The sequence below is a fragment of the Eumetopias jubatus genome, unplaced genomic scaffold, assembly GCF_037043125.1.
Source record: "Eumetopias jubatus isolate StellerSeaLion01/CBP00866 unplaced genomic scaffold, mEumJub1_p1.0 scaffold_10, whole genome shotgun sequence".
Lineage (NCBI taxonomy): Eukaryota > Metazoa > Chordata > Mammalia > Carnivora > Otariidae > Eumetopias > Eumetopias jubatus.
In genome coordinates this window covers 64,620,172-64,641,628 of record NW_028274816.1, presented here as the reverse complement: position 1 = coordinate 64,641,628, position 21,457 = coordinate 64,620,172, and the positions used below count along the sequence as shown (strand labels likewise).

Below are 21,457 nucleotides of genomic sequence, written 5' to 3'. Positions count from 1 at the left end.
TAATCATCGGTGTTTCTCTCTCATTAGATTTTTGTACTCTCTGACCTGTTGAGATGTAGGCATTCTGGATCCTGATTCTTTGCCTTATACGCATTGTCTTTTCCCAGTCTGTAGCTTGTCTTAACTTTGTGGTGTCTTACCAGTCAGATGTTTTCCAGGATATTTTTGTCAAACACACCTGGCTTTATTTAGGGCTAGTGTTTTTGTGTCTTGTTTTAAGAACCCTTGTATTAAAAAAAAAAAAAAATCTGTCCTGTTCCTTTATATTTGTTCTGTTTCTGAGGCCTTCTGTTACGTTGGTGGGCCTCCTGAAGCAAGTGCTGTGTCTTCGTGTTCAAGGAATTCTTACTCTTTCAGAGCCCATCTGGTATGGCCCTGTCTTGTTTTATACTGAAATCTCCAATCGGGGAAATGGAATTGCAGTTCACCGAAAGTTGGATGTATCTGCTGCCCATATTCTATTTTCCTTTTGGCCCCTGATTTTGGTGGTCGCCGCCTGTGCTGCACATGTTCCTCATGTGTCCAGGGCTCCTCCGGTCTGTGTTTGCCAGGAAAGAGCAGTGAGGCTGTCTTTGAGCATCCTGCTTTGCTGTGGCTGAACCAGTCTGGTTCCTGATTGGCCTCCCTTTGTATTTATGTGTCTGTGTATCTGCCTCCCAACAAGTCTCACTCTAAGCTCCGTGGACCTGGTTGGGCCAGGACCATCAAGTTGGTTGTGCTTCCGGTTTCCCGGGTATGCAGTTGACTGTCAGGCCACAGACCTCCCAACCCCGTGTCCTGTGGAAGAGGTTTCAACTCCAGGGTTGCTGGTCACCTGAGCAGCCTTAGAACCTCACACATTCTTGTGTGTGAGAAGGGTCTGGGCAGTGTTGCCCAAGTGTAAGTGCAGGGCAGTTGGTGGTCATGCTGCCCACAAGGTGGAGTGGCCAGTTGGGAGGTGGGACAACCGGCAAGGCTCTCCTGAGTACAGACTCACCTGTTTTCAGCCTGGTTCTCACTCCTGCCTTCACTGTATCATTTAAGATCAGGGCCCAGAGTCTCCCCTGGGAACTTCTTGCACTGTAGCCCCTTCTAACCTGTGGGGCTGGGATCTCCTCTGCTGTTTCCTTGGTCTGGCACACTTTCTCTGTTCCCCATCTTGCAACAGTGTGTGGGACACCACCTGCCAATGGCCTCTTCTGGGTATTTCCCATTCTTAAAAAACTTTGGGGGATTTTTAAACCATAAGGTGGAATCTGAACCTTGTGTTAGTTCCTATTACCATTGTAACAAATCACTGCAAACCTAACGGCTTAGAACAATATAAATTTACTCTCTTGTTCTAGAGCTCAGGAGTCTAAAATGGGTCTATAGGCTCTTGGCAATCGGCCAGCTCTATCTTCCCATTGATGCCTCTTGTTTGGCATATATTGTTATGTCTTCTCCCCCTCAGAAGTCAATAAATGATAATATTTCTCAAAGACAAAAGAAAGGGGGGTCTCTGTAGGGCTGTGTTCCCTTTGGAAGCTCCAGGGGAGAATCTGTTTCTTTGCTTTTTCCAGCTTCTGGAGGTTACCTGCATTTCTTGGCTCACGGTCCCCACCTCCATCTTCAACGTGCATCACGCCAACCTCTGCTTCCAATGTCCCATCTCCTGCTTTGACTCAGACCCTCCTCCTCCACTTAAAGGGACCTTTGTGATTATACTGAGCCCACCTGGATGATACAAGATAATCTTCCCAAATCAATATCCTTAACATAATCACACCTGTGCAAAGTCCCTTTGTCATATTAAGATAACAGTCATAGGTTCTGGGGTTTAGGATGTGAACATCTCAGTGGGGGGCATTATTACAAACACCCGTGTTCAGTAACAACAACCATCAGCTATCAGCTTTCTGCCTTTCTTTTCATCTATCCTGGCACTTTTTGAAAACTGGAATATCTTAAAGCAGATCTCAGTTGTTCTGTCATTTTGCTTATAAACACTTAAGTGTGTATTTCTAAAAGGTACATAATTTTTAGGAAATACCTTTATCACTACCTTTATCACACCCAATAAAATTAACAGTAATTCCTTATTAGCTAATACCCAGGCAATGTTCAGCTTTTTCCACTTGTCCCCAAAATACCTTTTATGGTTGGTTTGTTCAAATGAGGATCCAAAAAAGGACCACACGTTACGTGTGCTTCATATACTGAAGAAATTAGGTCACTTGTCTTGTTGATTTGCCTGATTTTGCTCTCTTGATGTCATTGGGTGAGTTCCTCTTCCCTTTGTCTCCTGTAAACTGATCATTGGACTGGAGGGCTGAGTAGATTCAGGTCCCATATTTTGGGCAAGATTACATCATTGGTGGTGGTGCTGAGTCCTTCCTACTGTGTTGCGTTAGTGGGCACAGGATGTCTGGTGATCCCATTTTCGGATGATGTGATGTATTAGGCTAACAATAGCTGCCTCTCCATTAGTCTTCATGTTATTTAGACATGTTCGTTCCCTGTCTGCCTTTCATGTGTGATTCAGCAGTTGTTGATGATCATTGCCAATGTCCACTATTTGATTAAAGGTTGCAGAATCACTTTCAGTCCTTCAGTGTCTACTAGATGTAGTTCTTCTATACCTTTTTAAATTTGTGCACGGGGATTCCATTATGGTCTTGGGAGGGGTGGTTAGCCTGGTGGTTGACTTGTGGCTCAGTTCACCAGGTTGATAGCTGCCAGGGTGTGGGTTTGAACCCTGTTAAGTATAGGTGAGCTTGTAAGCCATCAAGTAGATACCACCTTCTGGGGAAATTAGGTGGTATGAAGTGAGCACAGCAGGAGAATCCTGGTTAGAAAATATGGCCTCCCACCTGTTCCCCCTGGTGTGATGGCTCCGTGAAAGGACACTGAGCTTATGATTTCAGCTCATTTAGGCTTTGTGCACTTCTCTGTCCAAATGTTCATTTAAATTAAAAAGTTTATGTTATGTAAAACATAGAAGCATCACCCATCAAGGAAACTGAGGCCTAGGCAGGTCTAAAAAAGAAAACCAAGGTATTGGCCTTGATGAGTCCAAAGTTAGGCATAGTTTCACTGAGAGGTTGTGCTGAGCAGTTTTAAGTGCGTTTTGGAGTAATGGAATCACTGCAGCAGAATCAGTTCTGTGTTTTAAGCCAAGCATTGTGTGAAGGTGGAAGGGGAGCAATTGAGACTGACAGAGTAAAAGTTGGCACACAAGACCCAGTCATGACAGTTGACCCTGATCAGAGATAACAAGCTCAGTTTGCCTTGACTAGCAGGGGCAGAAAGGATGGCCATGGGAAAGGCAGTGACACAGCAGGCTGTGAAGGCATATGGGTAGAGGCTCACAGGACTCTCAGAGTGGAAGTTCACTGACACAGACAGAGGTAGACCAGAAAGCCAGTGTCCCAATGGAGGGGAGAACCTAGAAGCTGTCAGGGCCTGTGGGGATTCTAACATACTACCCATGTGACAGCTCACTCCCACTGCCACCACAAGGGAGGGCATACTCCACTCCACCCTGGACTTGCTGAGATAACTGAGTGCTTAAGAGCACTGTGAGAGGGGCGCCTGGGTGGCTCAGTCGGTAAGCATCTGCCTTCAGTTCAGGTCATGATCCCGGGGTCCTGGGATCAAGTCCTGTGTCGGGCTCCCCACTCAGTAGGGAGTCTGCTTCTCCCTTTCCCCCTCCTCCCACCCTTCGTGCTCCCTCACTTGCATGTGTGCGTGCTCTCGCTCTCTCAAATAAGTAAATCTTGAAAAGAGAGAGCACGGTGAGGGATGCATTTGTTGCTAAACTCAGACTTATGTTATCATTCATCTTCCTCTCTAGTTTTCTAGTGAGCATTCCTGCTTCTGTTTTTCCTAAAAAGCTCAGTTGGAACATTTTAAAACTCAAGTGCTTTTTTTTAAGTTTTGTTTTGCTTTTTTTATTTGACAGAGAGAGAACACAACCAGGGGGAGGGGTAGAGGAAGAGGGAGAAGCAGACTCCCTGCTGAGTGGGGAGCCTGACGTGGGGCTTGATGTGTGGCTGGATCCTAGGACCCTGGGATCATGACCAGAGCCGAAGGCAGAGGCTTAACCCACGGCACCACCCAGGCGCCCCAAAACTCAAGTGCTTTTTGACAACAACCATAGCTGATTCTCTTTGGCCTGGGCTGCTCTCCTCAAACCTGTCTCACTCTGAGCTCCAGTCCTTGGGACAGAAAAGATCTGGAAATGGAAACCTCCCTGTAGTGGCCAGGAAGACAGCCTGTGAATATTTAGATCATCCATCCAGGTCCTAGATCCACATGTTGAGCAGACTCCAGCCCAGCGCTTGTGGTCTTAAGTATCTTCATTTCCAGAGGAGAAGGCGGGCATTGCCCTGGTGGGAGTCACATTCTTACTAGCCAGTATTACTAGAGTTGGATAAGAGCCTTAGGAGAGACTGCTCATCTTCATTGTGGTTGTTATGGGGCCACATACCCAATTCCCTAAGAGTGCATCCCAAATACAGGGCCCTTGGGTTGCTCCCAGTGGGACCTGACCCAGATCAGTTAGAGAACTAACCGTACCCAGGACAGTTCCCCTATACCCTGTCTCTTGCCCCGTGCAGTCAGCCTCACTCTATCCCTGGAGAACATGGGAGGGTGTGGCAGCAGGCTGAGGAGGAACATCTGTGCTCTTTTAGGAACCAGTGACCTTCAAGGATGTGGCGGTGGACTTCACCCAAGAGGAGTGGGGGCGGCTGGACCCTGTTCAGAGGACCCTGTACCGCGATGTGATGCTGGAGACCTATCGGCATCTGCTCTCTGTGGGTAAGGCGGAGCTGCCTGAGTAAATGAAGCAATTTCCATTGCAATACTTTCTGCTACTCTGTTTAAAAGCTCACAGGCTATAACTGTGGTAATGAATATTAACTAGATTTTTATTACCGTTTCACAATGTATACAAGTATTGAATCATGTATACCTGAAACTGATATTATCTCAATTTAAAAAGTTACCAATCGGGTGCCTGGGTGGCTCAGTTGGTTGAGCGACTGCCTTCGGCTCAGGTCATGATCCTGGAGTCCCGGGATCGAGTCCCACATCGGGCTCCCTCCTCGGCAGGGAGTCTGCTTCTCCCTCTGACCCTCTTCCCTCTCGTGCTCTCAATCTCTCATTCTCTCTCTCTCAAATAAATAAATAAAATCTTTAAAAAAAAAAGTTACCAATCCTTGGGGCGCCTGAATGGCTCAGTTGTTAAGCATCTGCCTTCAGCTCAGGTCACTGCCTCTCCCTCTCCCACTCCCCCTGCCTGTGTTCCCTCTCTCGCTGTGTCTCTCTCTGTCAAATAAATAAAATCTTTAAAAAAAAAAGTTATCAATCCTTAACACCACCACCACCAACCAATAACACTCTTTGGTAAATCTAAAAAAAGACCTCATGGGCATCTCAGAAGGATTGAGATGATCTTGAGCCCTGATGTTCAAGGACTAATTCCTAATGCTTATAAAGCATGAAGTGGGAGAGACTGTGCTTACTCTGCCTGAGTGAGAACTCAGGGAAGAATAGGCAAAGGCAGTTTACAAAGCTGTGTTTTTCCTCCACGCACAGGGAATCAGATTGCCAAGCCGGAGGTCATCTCTCTGTTGGAGCAAGGAGAGGAGCCATGGTCAGTGGAACAAGCATATCCTCAAAGCACTTGTCCAGGTGAGGGCAGGCCCCAGGTGGGAGCAAGGAACTTTCCTCTAAGCCCGCTTTGTTTGAAAACTGGGCTGAGGCCGTGAGGAGTTACCTTCCTCAGACATTCACAATTCCCTCCAAGGAGCTTTATCCCATGTATTGACTTTTTTGCAGCTGTTGATACAGAGCAAAGATGGCCACCTTGTTAACAAGGTAACAGTTTTTGTGAGCTGCAGTTTCCCTTCCTTGCCATCCACTCTCCTGATACCACCTCTCATATTCTCTGCTGCCCCTCTCTCGATGATTTCTCGCTCACTTACCTGCTTTTAATTTGTTCTTATTTCCTTTATTGCCAGACTTGTAGCGAGGGGCCACAGACCCCCCTTCTTCTTCTTCTTCTTTTCTTTTTTAAAGGTTTTTATATAGGTAATGTATTTACATGGCTCAAAAAACCCAGAGCTACATAAAAGGAGTAAGCTGAAAAATCTCATTTACTTTTGCTGCTGTTGTTTACATTATTCTTCCCATACCCCTCCACACACAGGGCACACACAAAGGTAACCACTTTTTTACTATAAAATTTTGAGCTATTTTCTTAGCTCCAGGTTGCCCTGGGGATTATAATTAACATCTGATTTTATGACTCTCTAGTTTGGGGATTATAATTAACATCTGATTTTGTGACTCTCTAGTTTGGATTAATACCACTAATTTTATAGTGTACAAAAATTTTCCTTCTGTATATTTCTGTTCTCCCCCATTTATGCTGTTATTGTCACAAATTACATGTATATATCATATGTCCATCAACATAGACTTACAATTATTGCTTTGTTTTTGTCTTTTAAATAAGATAGGGAAAAAAGTTACAAACAAAAAATGCATTTGTAACATCTTGTTATATTTACCTATGTAGTTATCTTTATTGGTGCCCTATATTTTGACTTACTGTCTAGCGTCCTTACATTGCAACGTAAAGGACTTCATTTCTTTTAGGGCAGATTTACTAGCAGACTCTCAGGCGATGCTTATCTGGGAGTGCTTTCCTTTCCTCTTCAATTTGGAAGGAAGGTTTTGTCAGGTACAGAATTCTTGGTTGACAGTATTTTTCTTTCTAGCCCCCATGGTTTCTGAAGAGGAATAAACTGTTAATCATATGAGGATCCCTTGTATGTGATGAATTTCTTCTCTCTTGCTGCTTTCAGGATCCTCTCTTTGGCTTGTAATAGTTTAATTATGATGGGTGTTCTAGATTCCCAGGAATATACTCTAACTTTTCAAAGCCCTGTGACCATCTCATCCCTCAGCTTTTTAAAAATCTTTTTGGTTTTGTGTCTTGTTTCCTCAGCTATTTTCCATCATCTCAGGCAGTACGACTTTTTTAATACATTGCCTGTAAATGTTTAACAAATACCTGCTCCGTAGAGGCTTCTAGCCCCTTACAACCTTTCAAGGGAGGTCTTCCAGGGAACCACCAAATAGGTCAAATAATGACTGTCCTTTGGGAATGAGGCTTTGGGAAACCTCCAGCTCTAGTACCTCTAGGACCAGAAATAAGGGCTGTAATTTTCCAAGGCTGCTGCTGAGCTGGGGAGCCAGAGATGGGACTGTTAATTTACAGTGCCACAAAGCTCACTGTTATAAAAATTCAGCTGTTTTACTTGAATAAACTCTTCCCTTGGCTGCTTCAAGACTGGTTAATTTATAAAATTCTGAAGAAATTGATTCTGACAGTTTTTGCCAGTGTTATGGTTGCTCTTAGGGAATGGTGAAATTTCCCTTATTTTGCCCCTTTTTTGCCCTTTTTACTGACATCTTGCTGATAATCAGTTTTAATAATTTCTGTTGTATTTTTCCAGTTTCTTTATACAACTACAAACATATAGGGATATGATTATTTTCATCTAAAAGTAGATTATGATATACACTGTTCTGTATCTTGCTGTTTTCAATTTAACAGTGTGCCATAGCCTGCTCTTAAGTCCTGAGGTGGAGGTCTTCTCATCCATTCTAATGAACTGGTGTTTTTTGGAGTCTCATCAGTTGCCCCCGTTCAGATCTGAAACCTTCCATTAAGAGCTCATGAATTCCAGTAGCTTTCACTCTGCTACTTGGTGCTGACCATCCTGAGTTACCACCCTGGGCCAGGTGGTTCCACCAGCTCCCTCCTCCCGTTTCTGCCATCTTGCAAACCACCTCAGATATCTCCTTGATCTCGATAAATCAGGAAGCTCATTGCTTCCTTCTAGATGATGTTTCCCCCTCTTCTTGATGCACATCCCTGGCACCAGCCTTCTGTGAGTCCCCTAAGCTGGAAATTGAGAAGTCATCCTGACCTCCCACTCTTTCCTCTCCAAGAAGCAATCTGTCTTCTACCTCCTGAGATTTTCGGCCTCTGAAATGTCAGCTGTGTCATTCAGCTTCCACCAACATCATTCTCAGTTTCCTTACAAAATTCTAGCTCAAGTTAACGTGTAAATTCTTATTATTAGTTACCTCAAGTGTTATATCTAGATTTATCTTCCTGAAGTCGTCCATTATGAGGTCTCTGTCAGTAAATCTATAGTGGTTAGAGTAGCCTGTTAAATAACTCTGACTAGATTTCAAGACCTTCCAATTTTTTCTGTTATTTTTCTCATTTTCTGACTAGGTCATGCCGTATAAGAGCAGTCTGTCTGTACTCAAGCAAGGCTTGAAGGCCGAGCTTATGTCATTTCTCTGTGTGAAACCTTCCTGGGTTGTTTCTGTCAGTGCTGATCTCCTTTTCCAGCCTCCCACCCACCCAGCATCTACATCTCTGCAGTCTCTCAGTGATACACTGTGTGTATTGTCCATAACTGTTTAGTATGTCCTCTCATCACATAGATTCTAACCTCCTGGTTAGCCTGTACTTTGTTGTCTTGTGTCTGGTGCTGGATACTCAGGCCACAAGTATCGAATATAAAGTTGGGCAAGAATGATTCATTTGGTCAGCTCTATTTCCTAAAGTTTCTTTTGGAAGGATTCCAAGCTTTATGGTCATCATTCCCTAACTTCTAGGAGCTAAGCTTGAAATTGGTAATAAATGCCAGTTGTTGAGCAGAGTAGAGCCCCTTTTTTAATGGACTTGGATAGTAAAAGGAAGGAAATGGTGTAGAGGGAATAGAGAAGAAAACCGAGAGGAAGAGGACAAGGGTCTAGGTCCGGTCAGGTGACTGTGGCTTTACACCCTGGGGTAGAGTGAGCAATGACAGCCCCCACCCCTACCCCCCAAAGATGTCTACGTCTTAAACTGATGAATATGGTACTTCATATGGCAAAGGGGCTTCTCAGATGTGACTACATTTGGAGCTGGAGAGATTATCTCGTATTATCTGAGTGGGCAGTCGTAAGGTCCTTATAAGAGTGAGGCAGTAGTGTCAGAGACAGAGAAAGGAGATGTGATGATGGAGACGGGATGGAACGATAGGCTTTGAAGATGGAAGAAGGAGCTGTAAGCCAAAGAATGCAGGCAGCTTCTAAAAGCAGGAAAAGGCAAGGATGTGGATTCTCCCCTAGAGCTTCTAGAGGGAGGCTACCCTGATTTTAGCCTAGGAAAAGCCGTTTTGGACTTCTCACTTCCAAAGCTGTAAAGTAATAAGGTTTGTTATCTGAGGCTGCAACACATGCGGTAATTTGTTACTTCAGAAGTAGGAAGCTAATACAGACCCTTCAGTTGTTGGAGGACTGACACCTCAGCAATGATGATGGGTGGCTTCCTTATATTGAATTTGCCAAACATTTCACTGGATTCACGATCTTTTTTTTTTTTTTAAAGACTTTATTTATTTGAGAGAGAGAGAGAACGAGAGAGAGAGAGCACATGAGAGGGGGGAGGGTCAAGGGAGAAGCAGACTCCCTGTCGATCAGGGAGCCCGATGCGGAACTCGATCCAGGGACTCCAGGATCATGACCTGAGCCGAAGGCAGTCGCCTCACCAGCTGAGCCACCCAGGCGCCCCTGGATTCACGATCTTATGGAATTATTGGAAACATCCTGTAAGGATAGTGCAGAGTCAGCCTTTAAATACAGATTATATCAGGCTATCCCTCCCTTGTCTTTATCATAATATGTTGCCTTTCAAGTCTGTCTCTTGTGTCATTACCCTACAAATGATTCCGTAGTTATTAGAAGAATTGTAACTGTACGAGTATCCTTAAAGTGTGGTGATTTTTGAGCTGATGAATTTTGTCACTGACTGAACAAATAGGAAATGATGTGATAGTTTATTATCATAGATAACATCCTTGCTTAAAACTTTTGTTGGTGATACTTTCTCTTAACCCCACCCCCTCCTTTTGGCAGGGCAGGTGTCAAAATAGGGGAGGAGTCAGGATATTGTAACACAGAAATGATTTAGAACACTTTAATCATTAGAACATTAGTTAAAGGCCTGGTTACTTATTTACTTTTGTAAGCAAGTTATTTCTTATTTTTTTACCTTAATAGTATTCACTGTGTCCTTTGTCAGGGATCTCCCAGACCACCCTTAGGTTCAGTGATTCACTAGAAGGACTCAGAGGACTCAAAAGTCATTATATTCAGAGTAATGGTTTATGACAGTGAAAGGATACAAAGCAACGTCAGCAAAGGGAAAAGGCACATGAAGCAAGTCCGGAGGAAACCCAAGTGCAAGCTTTTCAGTAGTCATTTTCCAGTGGAGTTGCAAAAGACACGTTTAATTCCTTCAGCAGTGAGTTGTGACAACACGTATGAAGTGTCATCTACTAGGGAAGCTTGCCTGAGCCTGGGAGTCCAACGTGTTTATTGGGGATTGGACATTTGGGTGCACAGTGCCTGCATAACTGACTGCAATCACTGAAGCTCCAGATCCCCAGAAGGAAAGCAGGTGTTCACCATAAATGATATTTGTACGAACTATTTACAGATATCGAGACAGTGTGCTTCAAGACCTCAAGCATGCAAAACACTCTTGTACCATTCTAAGACCTCAATTCCTGGTAGTTGGCCAAAGTCTAGTCATGAAACAGGCCTTTGTGGGAATGTGCAAAGTTTGAACAACTCAGGCATGCAGTTAACTTTTTTTTTTTTAAGATTTTATTTATTTGAGAGAGAGAGAGAACGAGAGAGAGCAGGAGCGGGGATGAGAGGGAGAAGCAGGCTCCCCACTGACCAGGGAGCCTGACGTGGGACTCGATCCCAGGACCCTGAGATCATGACCTGAGCTGAAGGCAGACGCTTAACCAGCCTAGTCACCCAGGCGCCCCATGCAGTTAACTCTTTACCACACACCCTTATTCTGGTCTTCCTTTCCATGGGAAAATACCCCTAAATGGTTTTTGCTGGTATCCAGTACACACTTATTCTGGTTAACATTCTTTTTTTTGTTCACTTTTCACTATTCTCCTTTTCCCTACTACAATCTTTCTCTGTGTTACAGTTTTATTTAAAAATAAGTCCACATTTGCCTTTTCAATAATATGGACAGTAAATCTCACTTTTCCCACTCTGTTCTTAGAAGTTTTTTTCTCTGTGCTCTCATGGCTTTTTTTCCGATTATTTCAGAGTGGATGAGAAATCTTGAAAGCAAAGCATTGATCCCAACACAAAGCATTTTTGAGGAAGAACAATCCCATAGCATGAAGTTGGAAAGATACATATGGGATGATCCTTGGTTCTCCAGGTTAGAAGTCTTGGGATGTAAAGACCAATTAGAAATGTATCACATGAACCAGAGTACAGCTATGAGGCAAATGGTCTTCATGCAAAAGCAAGTGCTGTCTCAAAGAGGTTCTGAATTCTGTGAACTTGGAGCAGAGTATAGCCAGAACTTAAACTTAGTTCCGTCTCAGAGAGTTTCTCAAATAGAACATTTCTATAAGCCTGATACAAATGCTGAAAGCTGGCGGTGTAACTCAGCCATAATGTATGCAGATAAGATTACCTGTGGAAATCATGATTATGACAAAGCCTTGCACCAGTCTGTACAACCTATTCAGCATGAAAGGATGCAAACTGGAGAGAATCTTCTCAAATGTACTGATGCTGTTAAATCTTTCAATCATATACTACATTTTGGTGATCATAAGGGAATGCATACAGGAGAAAAACTCTATGAATATAAGGAATGCCATCAAATCTTTAACCAGAACCCATCATTTAATGAACATCCACGACTTCATATTGGAGAAAACCAGTATGATTACAAAGAATATGAGAATATCTTTTATTTCTCATCATTTATGGAGCATCAAAAAATTGGTACTGTAGAGAAAGCGTGTAAATACAATGAATGGGAGAAAGTCTTCGGGTATGACTCATTCCTTACTCAACATACAAGCACTTACACCTCAGAGAAACCCTATGAATATAATGAATGTGGGACATCTTTCATCTGGAGCTCTTACCTTATCCAGCATAAGAAAACTCATACTGGAGAGAAACCCTATGAATGTGATAAATGTGGAAAAGTGTTTAGGAATCGTTCAGCCCTTACTAAACATGAACGGACTCACACTGGAATAAAGCCCTACGAATGTAATAAATGTGGAAAAGCCTTCAGCTGGAATTCTCATCTAATTGTACATAAAAGAATTCATACAGGAGAGAAACCTTATGTATGTAACGAATGTGGGAAATCTTTCAACTGGAACTCACATCTTATTGGACATCAGAGAACTCATACTGGAGAGAAACCTTTTGAATGTACTGAATGTGGGAAATCTTTCAGCTGGAGCTCCCATCTTATTGCGCATATGAGAATGCATACTGGAGAGAAGCCCTTTAAATGTGATGAATGTGAAAAAGCTTTCAGGGATTACTCAGCGCTTAGTAAACATGAAAGAACTCACTCTGGAGCAAAACCATATAAATGTACAGAATGTGGAAAATCCTTCAGTTGGAGCTCCCATCTCATTGCCCATCAGAGAACTCACACAGGAGAGAAACCGTATAACTGTCAGGAATGTGGCAAAGCATTCAGAGAACGCTCAGCCCTCACTAAACATGAAATAATTCATTCTGGAATCAAGCCTTATGAATGTAATAAATGTGGAAAATCCTGCAGTCAGATGGCTCACCTTGTTAGACATCAAAGGACTCATACTGGAGAAAAGCCCTATGAGTGTAATAAATGTGGAAAATCCTTCAGCCAGAGCTGTCACCTTGTTGCTCATCGGAGAATTCACACTGGTGAAAAACCTTATAAATGTAATCAATGTGAAAGATCCTTTAACTGTAGCTCTCACCTTATTGCACACCGGAGAACTCATACTGGAGAGAAACCATATAGATGTAATGAATGTGGGAAAGCATTTAATGAGAGTTCTTCCCTCATTGTACATCTAAGAAACCATACTGGAGAAAAACCCTACAAATGTAATCATTGTGAGAAAGCTTTCTGTAAGAATTCTTCTCTTATTATTCATCAGAGAATGCACAGTGGAGAGAAACGCTTTATATGCAATGACTGTGGAAAAGCCTTTAGTGGTCACTCAGCCCTACTTCAACATCAGAGAAATCATAGTGAAGAGAAACTGTGAATTGAATTGATAGATTTTTCTTTTATTGTACATTTGGCAACACATTGAAAAAGAAAAAAAAGTATAAATTAAGAGGGGAAATTCTTTAGTAAGAATTCAGGAAGACTTATTATTCAATAGAAAATATCTTCTTAGAAGAAACCTATGAATGAAAAGACTGGAAAAAGCTTTCAGCAGTTATGTAGCCTTTATTTAACATCAGATAATTACAGTGATGAAAACTCCAAACTCCTCTAATGGTCCACCAGGAATCCTACTTAAGGAACATGAATGGAGGGAATGAGACTTCTTTTCTAGGGAGATCTCAACTATTTGTGGATCAAAGTGCATTGTTAAGGGGAAAACCTTATTCTGGGAAGTTTTTCAACTGAAAATACACTTTTGCATCAGGCTGGAATGATAGATGGGAAGCTTTATAGTAACATCTTGTTCATAATTGTGGAAATGCAGATTTTGCTGTTATAAAGGGAGGATGTGGGTGCCCTTTAAGGAACAGAATATGAAATACTAAATCTGAATTTAAGAAAAAAATAGTATTGAATGGGATATTTACTGTTGGTCAAGATTAACCTTAGAAAAGATTAGTAAATGAGATTACTAATGGTGGAAAGATTGTTACCTAGAAGTATGAGACTGATCAAGAGGTGACAGTTTATGACCCAGTGTGTCAGTGTCCATGGTTACTCATGATTGCATCGTTGGACAATTCATTTGTAATTTGTTTTAGGCAATCACTGTAAGTTATAATTGTGGACACCACATCAATATACAAAATGTTACGGAATGAAAAGGACACAAAATTGTACATACATATCTATTATAACATCTAAAAAATGTATACAGATAAAGACTGGAAGGACCCATGGAGAAATTAACCTGGTTAATTTAAGATTTTTTAAAAATTTTACAAACATACAGCACTTATCATGTGCTAGACTTTGTTTTAAATGCTTTTCAAATATTAACTTGTTCAGTCTCCTTAATTCTACGAGATAGGTGTCTTTATTATTCCAGTTTTGTAAATGGAGAAACTGGGGCAGAGATGTTGAGAAACTACCTAAGGACACACAGCTATTAAGAAATGGAACTGAGATTGTTTGGCTCCAGAGTCATGTTTTTAACTACTATGTTATGCTGCCTCTCCAGTGATTTTTTTTCCCTAATTTTTTTCTTTTGTTCAGTTTTCTATAGTAGATATTTAATAATAAAAATCCAGAAATCCCAAAACAATGAGAAATAAAGTTACCTGGCTCTCTGTCCTGAATGATTTCTGGTAACATGAGAGCTAAATTCCCTTTGGAATATGAAATCTGGATTGGACATTCAGAATCACTGCATTTTCTGGGACCTGGGTTCCCTAGGATTTCACTACCCATAACCTTGAGGATTACAGCACAACAAATGGCTGGAAGACTCACCGGAGGTTTGGGCAATGCTGAGGAATGCCCCTTGATGGGTTTAGAATGGCCCTCATGGGACAGACAGCAAGAGACACCACTGCACATGGGAGCAATATTTCTCAAGGTCTCCCTCAAATTCAGTGTTTATGTTTTCTTCTCTAGCTGAGAAGATTGCTTGATAGTAGGGGGGCTTCAAAGGGAAGGGAGCTCACCACGTCATCAGAGTGAAGAAGTCTCTCTTTTCCTAGTGGAAAGGAGCCAAGATGGTTGAGAGGATTTAGGTGACTTCTCTCCAGTTCACAAATATTTCCTGTATTTCCCTAAAGTAGGGCTATAATTAGAGGCCGACAATTCTTGGATAGGTTTCAAGGGTATGGGTTAGAAATCTAGGATACAAAAGGTTCATCTAGTTCTTGCAGGGCCCGTGACTTCCCATTGTCTGAGAAAGCGGCCGACTGGTGTGGGGCGGCTGTGTTCACCATATCCTGTAGCTGGAACTCACGTAGGTATGTGACATCTGATTCCCTCCCTACCTTTCAGGGCTTAATGCATAGTGGTCACCCAATAAATGTTGCAGGAGTAAATTACTGAATGGATTTCTCATGTGATTTGTGCAAAGACCTTTAGAGAGAATAGAATTAGCAACATCTCTGTAAGAGAAAGCAGTATGTATCAAGTCATAGTGTCACTATATGGGTATAGTATTCTAATACCCGATGTAACACACTTTGAGCAAATTCAGTTTCTCTGATTTAGGGACCCCAAAGGATCTCATAATTCATATACAATATTATACAAGCATACTGACAAATTATTCTATATTACCCAGCTCAATATCCTTTAAAAAAAATTTCTAAAAGTGCCTCTTGTGGCCCAGCTGACATCACAAGTCAAGAGAAGTCCCAGACTTCTGCTTCCTCCCGGAAGGATCCCCACATTCCTACTACCTGTCACACAGCCCTTATGTGCACAGTGTGCCTTGGATGTTCAGGACTCCCAGGCCCCCTCACTTCCCTTATTCTAACCCATGTATGGCTCAGTTCATTGCCCTTTTGACCCTATCTTCAACTCCTCACCAACTCTGGAACCTTCTGTTGGGCCCAGCTGGAACTCTTATTTGGCCATGAGCTCTCCCTTTTCACCTTCCTGCTGTGATTGAAGTTTGGGTCTCTCCTACACACAGTTTCTCTTACGATGGCTCCAGGGGTGGCTCCTTTCCCTCCCACTTTTCTTATTTGCTGCTTCTAGATTGTTCCTCCCTTCTCTCTAAAACTACCTCTGATTCTTGGGACATGAGACCATCACTCCAGCTTCCCTTCATTGCAGTCATCTAATGCGTCACTCATCCACATATCAAAGATTTCAGCACCTGCCTTACTGCATCTAGAACCGCCTCCATCATAATACTTCTTGGTCCCATCATCCATCTAGATGATCTTCCCATGCGCTGACCTCAGTTCTTTGTCCCCTCTGCTCATGGTTTTGTCAACCACTAGGACTATTCCATTACTAGTGACTGGAACACCTCCACATTCTGTTTCCTAAGCTGGTTGACTATTTAGTATCAAGCTTCCAACAATCCCTTGACTTACCCTTGACTTAACCTTCCCTCGTGCTCACTGCCGGCGGATGACTTTGCTTCCTATTTCCCTGAGAGAACAGAAACAATCAGCAGAAGCCTGCCATAACATCTACCTTCCTTCCACAGTGTCCATGCTTTCCCACAGGTACCTATATATGAACTGACTTGGTTGGCTCCAGAGCCAGCCTCCTCCATACTACTCAAGGTCATTGCTCCAGCAAAGTTTCCCTATCTCATGTATCATCAGGTTTTCCCTGTGTACTGGATTATTCCCACCAACATGCAAACTTGCTTCAAAAAACAAAAACAAAAACAAAAACCTTTCAATACCACATTCCCTTCTAGCTCCTGCATAATCTCTGCTTTGTTGTAGGAAGCAAATTTTTCAAGAGTTGTCTTTTTTTTTTTAAGATTTTATTCATTTATTTGACAAAGAGAGACAGCAAGAGAGGGAACACAAGCAGGGGGAGTGGGAGAGGGAGAAGCAGGCTCCCTACTGAGCAGGGAGCATGACTTGAGCCGGAGGAAGACGCTTATGGACTGAGCCACCCAGGCGCCCAAATAGTTGTCTTTACTTATCCCTACTTCCATTCTTTCTTGAACCCTCTCCAAAGCTGCCTCACTGCCAGATGTCTTCCACATTGTTAAACCTAGTGGTCAATTCTGTTTTTTCATTCCTTGAAATAGCATTATAGATAATGGATCATTTCCTCCTTAAAACATATTTTTCAGCTGGCTTTCTGGACTTCCCTCCTGAGTCTGGCCTTCATTTCAGGCCCCCTTGACTGTTTCCTTCCCACTTCCCTTCATATTGTGAGGATGCCCTGTTTTCTACCTGTTTACACCTCTGATGGTCTTATCCAGTCTTGAGGCTTCAAACACCACTGGTATGCTGAGGACTTTACTTTTAGGGCTACAGTTTGATAAATGTTGAAAATGTGTACACCCTTGTAACCACTACTACAGTCAAAACAGAGTATTTTCACTTTTCCAGAAAGTTTCTTCATGTCTCTACAGTTCATCTCCACCCACCTCACTCCCCCAAGCCCTGGGCAACCACCTATCTACTCTGTCACTACATGTTAAACTTTTAGACTTTTGTACAAATGGAATTACACAGTATTCTATTCATACACTTGCCTTTGTGTCTGGATTTTTTTTGCTCAACGTAATAGGGTTTTTTGGAGCCTCAGTCATGTTGTAGCATGTTATCAGTAGTTTACTCCTTTTCTTGCCGAGTAGCATTCCATTATGTGGGTGTGCTACCATTACTTATTCTATTCACCTGTTGATAAACATTAAGTTGTTTCCAGTTCTTGGTTCTTGTAAATATAGCTGCTATAGACATTCCTCTACAAGGCTTTTGTATATTCAAGTTTTCATTCATCTTGGGTAAAAACCTAGGAGTGGAGTAGAGTTTTGTGTTATGTTTAAGTTAATAAGACACTGTCTGTGGGACTTTTATTTTTTTTTTTTAATTTTATTTATTTGACAGAGACACCGAGAGAGGGAGCACAAGCAGGGGGAGTGGGAGAGGGAGAAGCAGGCTTCCCGCCGAGCAGGGAGCCCGATGCGGGGCTCGATCCCAGGACCCTGGATCATGACCTGAGCCGAAGGCAGACGCTTAACGACTGAGCCACCCAGGCGCCCCTGTCTATGGGACTTTTAATCTGATGTCTTTAATGTTTAACATTCTGGGAAATTTATGTCTTTTTTATGATATCCTTTTTTTTTAAATAACAAGAACAACAAAACATTTTTGCACAAGGATATATACATAGGGAGAAGAAAATAGGGATTTCGAAGAGCATCACAAGAGATGAGAGGTCAGTTTTTAAAAGCCTGTGATATGCTTAAATCTGAGACCAATGAATAAAGCCTTACTTTTGTTTCAGTGACAAATGGTAACAGAAATGAAAGAAGCAGAATGATGATAGTGAGGTTTGCACAAGGATTAGTAAATAGAGAAAACAACAAGGAATGAGCTACGCCAGTCTACAGTATTCAGGCTCTTTCTGCCTGGATTTCTTTTAAACCTCCCTGATTAAGACCCTTCTGGGGCACCTGGGTGGCTCATTTGGTTAAGCATCTGTGTTTGGTTCAGGTCATGATCTCAGGGTCCTGGGATTGAGCCCCATGTCGGGCTCCCCACTCAGCAGGCAGTCTGCTTCTCCCTCTCCCCACTTGTGCTCTCTCTCTCAAATAAATAAAATTTAAAAAGAATCTTATGGGGCGCCTGGGTGGCTGCGTTGGTTAAGCAACTGCCTTCAGCTCAGGTCATGATCCCGGAGTTCTTGGATGGAGCCCCGCATCGGACTCCCTGCTCAACCGAGAGTCTGCTTCTCCCTCTGCCTCTCACCCTGCTCCTATTCTCTCTCTCAAATAAGAAATCTTTTTAAAAAATCTTACAAAAAAAGACTCATACCCCAGAGCACCTAGCGGGCTTTGTTTTTCTGAACTCCCCCTATTCTTTTTTTACGTCTTTTATACATCCTTGACGGTTATATACAGGCACAGTCATTTATACCCACTCATGTCGCTAATCCACCAGGGTGCTCTGCTCTCCAGTTCTAGCCCACTTCTTTGGGAAGCAATCAAGTATTCCAGACAAATCCATCTTCTGATTCTATGCCTCTGTATTTCCTTTCTAAGCTTTGAACATTTATTTTTCTCTTTTTAATTTTCTTTGTTTACCAGGGAGTAACTGCCTCCCTTCTCATTTTGACTAAAAGAAGAAGAAAGAACTAGGAGGCAGTAAATCATCCCACAGATAGTCAAATTTGACAAATGTTTTAGTTCTTTCCAAAGTCAAATTCCTATGTTTCTGATTTTATCTTGAGTAACCTTGCAGTATAAATGGTGTTATTTCTGTAGTAAAAACAAGGTAAACCATGATTGTGATAGTTATTATTAGCATAGACCAATATACAAATATTATAAAATTTTATAGTATGTAATAGTAGACTAAAAGAATTTTGAGTGACATATTCTGGGATATGTGTTAAACACTTTATGGAAATTTATGTATTTTTTAATATATCATCCTTTTGATTTAAAATGTTTCTCTTTTAGGACTCCTGTTATTCAAATGTTAGCATGCTTATGTCTGTTGTCCAAATTTCTTAACCTTTCTTTTATGTTCTCTAATTCCTTTTCCTTCCTTTTTTCTGGACATTTCCTCAATTTGCTCTTCCAGTTTGCTAATTTCTTTATCAGTTGTCCATTTTGCTATTTATTTCCTCTACTGTGTCTTCAACAATTGTTTTACCTGCCTAATATTTATATTTGGTTCTTTTTTATGTGTTAATATTTTCATTTTCTGTTGCTAATACCATGCCTTATCTCTTTAAATGTATTTAATAGACTAATTTAAAATATTGGCCCATCTGTTCTAATATATCTGCTTCTGATGGAATCTGTAATGCAGTGTGTTTTCTCTTGAAATTGTTATGCTCAGAAAATTGCTTATTACTTTGGCCAGTAAGTGTATTTCCTTTGGGGTCATTGGTTATTCCATCAGTTGTAATGCATACATGTGATGGGATCAGATTCTGGTCCCTATAAAGAGTTCAGGCGTGGGGAGAATGGATCCTGGGCGGGGAAGTCGAGATATCAGAAAGCCAGTCAATGACTCCTCACCTCCTGAGATAACTCCTTGGAATGTGATTCGCCATCCCCAAGCTCTGAGGAGGCAGGGTGGAGAAGCACTTGCCTGACGTAATGTGGTCCTTGCCTGTTTCTCAGCTACTCGTAAGCACAGTCTACTGCCTCGCCTTGATTCCATTCCTCAGGAAGCCCGGACCAGAAGCTGGGTTACTGCAGCTGTGGGCACAGACACTGTTCCAAGGCAAAAGCAGGGAAGAAGCAAGAGCAAACTCCAGAAGTTCCTTTTGTTTATTCTCACAGCTCAGCTGTCTCCTGTTGTAGCCACCCAGCCCAGCATACTAGTTCAAATCAGGATCAATCCAGGTCTTTCTAGCAATTTCTGATATTCCTCATCTTTTGCCTCCTTAAGTCATACCGGGTTTATCTCAGATAGGTGCCTGTAGGGCATGTAGGGACCAGAATTAGAATCTCAGTTGTGAATCTTTGAATAGATTGTCTCAACATGAGGTCTGTGGAAAGATACTGGAGACCATGTCCCATTATACCTTCCCTTATTCTCTCAACTTCTCTGTAGGAGCAGCACAGGCAAGTCCAAGGCCAAGACGTTCTATTTAAAATGGCAGAGCCCCCCGCTTCTTGATTCCCTTACCCTGCTCTATTCTTCTAGTCTAAATATTTGTAACATCTATCAACTTCAAGCACGCTATATAACCAACTTGTTATGTTTCTTTTTATTGCCTGTATCACTTTTACAAGATACAAGCTCCAATAGGGCATGGTTTTTCACTTGTTCAGTGTTCTGTCACCAGGACCTGGAACAGTGTCTGGCAAGTTCTCAACAAATGTCTGTTGAATGAAAGGCCAAACCAGCATTAGGATTATTCCCAAACTCAGTCTCTAACCCCCCTCCCATGTTGTTATGACAATAGAAGGGTCCTAAGAGAGTCCAGGGAAGACAACCCAGGCCAAAGGGAAGAACTTGGGGGTGTGGATTTATTAGAGCATATAGAGGAAATAATGGGTGAGATTGATCTGGATTTTGAATAATTGGAAAAACAAACCTCAATGCTTAAGAACTTCCTGGGCGCTATACTTGCCTTGGTCTATTTACTGGATGTTATAATTGTCCAGTGAGTAAACCAGCTGGGTTGGGGGGCTCTGAGCTCATTCTTTTGGAAGTTGGTATAAACTGGGCAGGGACTGCCATATGACTCAATGGATCTTCCAGTGCCTTAACACTGACAGGGGGTGCAGAGACCCCAAACAGAGGGCAGGGAGGAGATCTTTCATATGCATCATGTGTAAATGCATGTAAGCAAGTCTTTTAAGGTCGTGATATAAATAGCCCAGTTACAAACACCCTAACTCTGGACATCTTCATTTCCAATACATTGATACCCAAAACCATGTGTGAAAGCCGTGTTTCTGTATTGGAATGACATTCTAGGGGCTTTGGGAACCCCCAAGCAGCTTTAACCGGTAAGGACAGAATGATTTTGTATTTACAAAGTCCCCTCTGGCTACTCTATGGGGGTAACAGACTAATGGAGACAATAGTATGAGAGGAAGGCAAGCGTAGGGGCTGCCGGTGGCTCCGACCAACGTGGTGCAGACGTTGTGGAGAGAAGCGATGAAAATACTTCCCCCTGCATAGTCAGACAAGGACCTCAAAGCAAGGGGCGCCTGGGCGGCTCAGTGGTTAAGCGTCTGCCTTCGGC

General features: G+C 42.3%; 1 protein-coding gene across 3 annotated transcripts in view; it reads left to right on the top strand.

The window, feature by feature from the left end:
- Positions 1-21,283, top strand: part of ZNF606 (zinc finger protein 606) — a 29,279-nt gene extending 7,996 nt beyond the window's left edge. For 2 of the 3 annotated variants that reach the window (XM_028093274.2, XM_028093275.2), the window contains 3 exons: positions 4,656-4,782; positions 5,563-5,658; positions 11,176-15,143. In XM_028093274.2, the coding sequence (XP_027949075.1) occupies positions 4,656-4,782; positions 5,563-5,658; positions 11,176-13,151 (2,199 nt within the window). In that variant the 3' untranslated portion in view covers positions 13,152-15,143. Of the gene's footprint in view, positions 1-4,655; positions 4,783-5,562; positions 5,659-11,175; positions 15,144-19,877 lie in introns of those variants that run through there. The other variant, XM_028093276.2, reaches the window with a different exon arrangement.
- Positions 21,284-21,457: the final 174 nt, after the last annotated feature.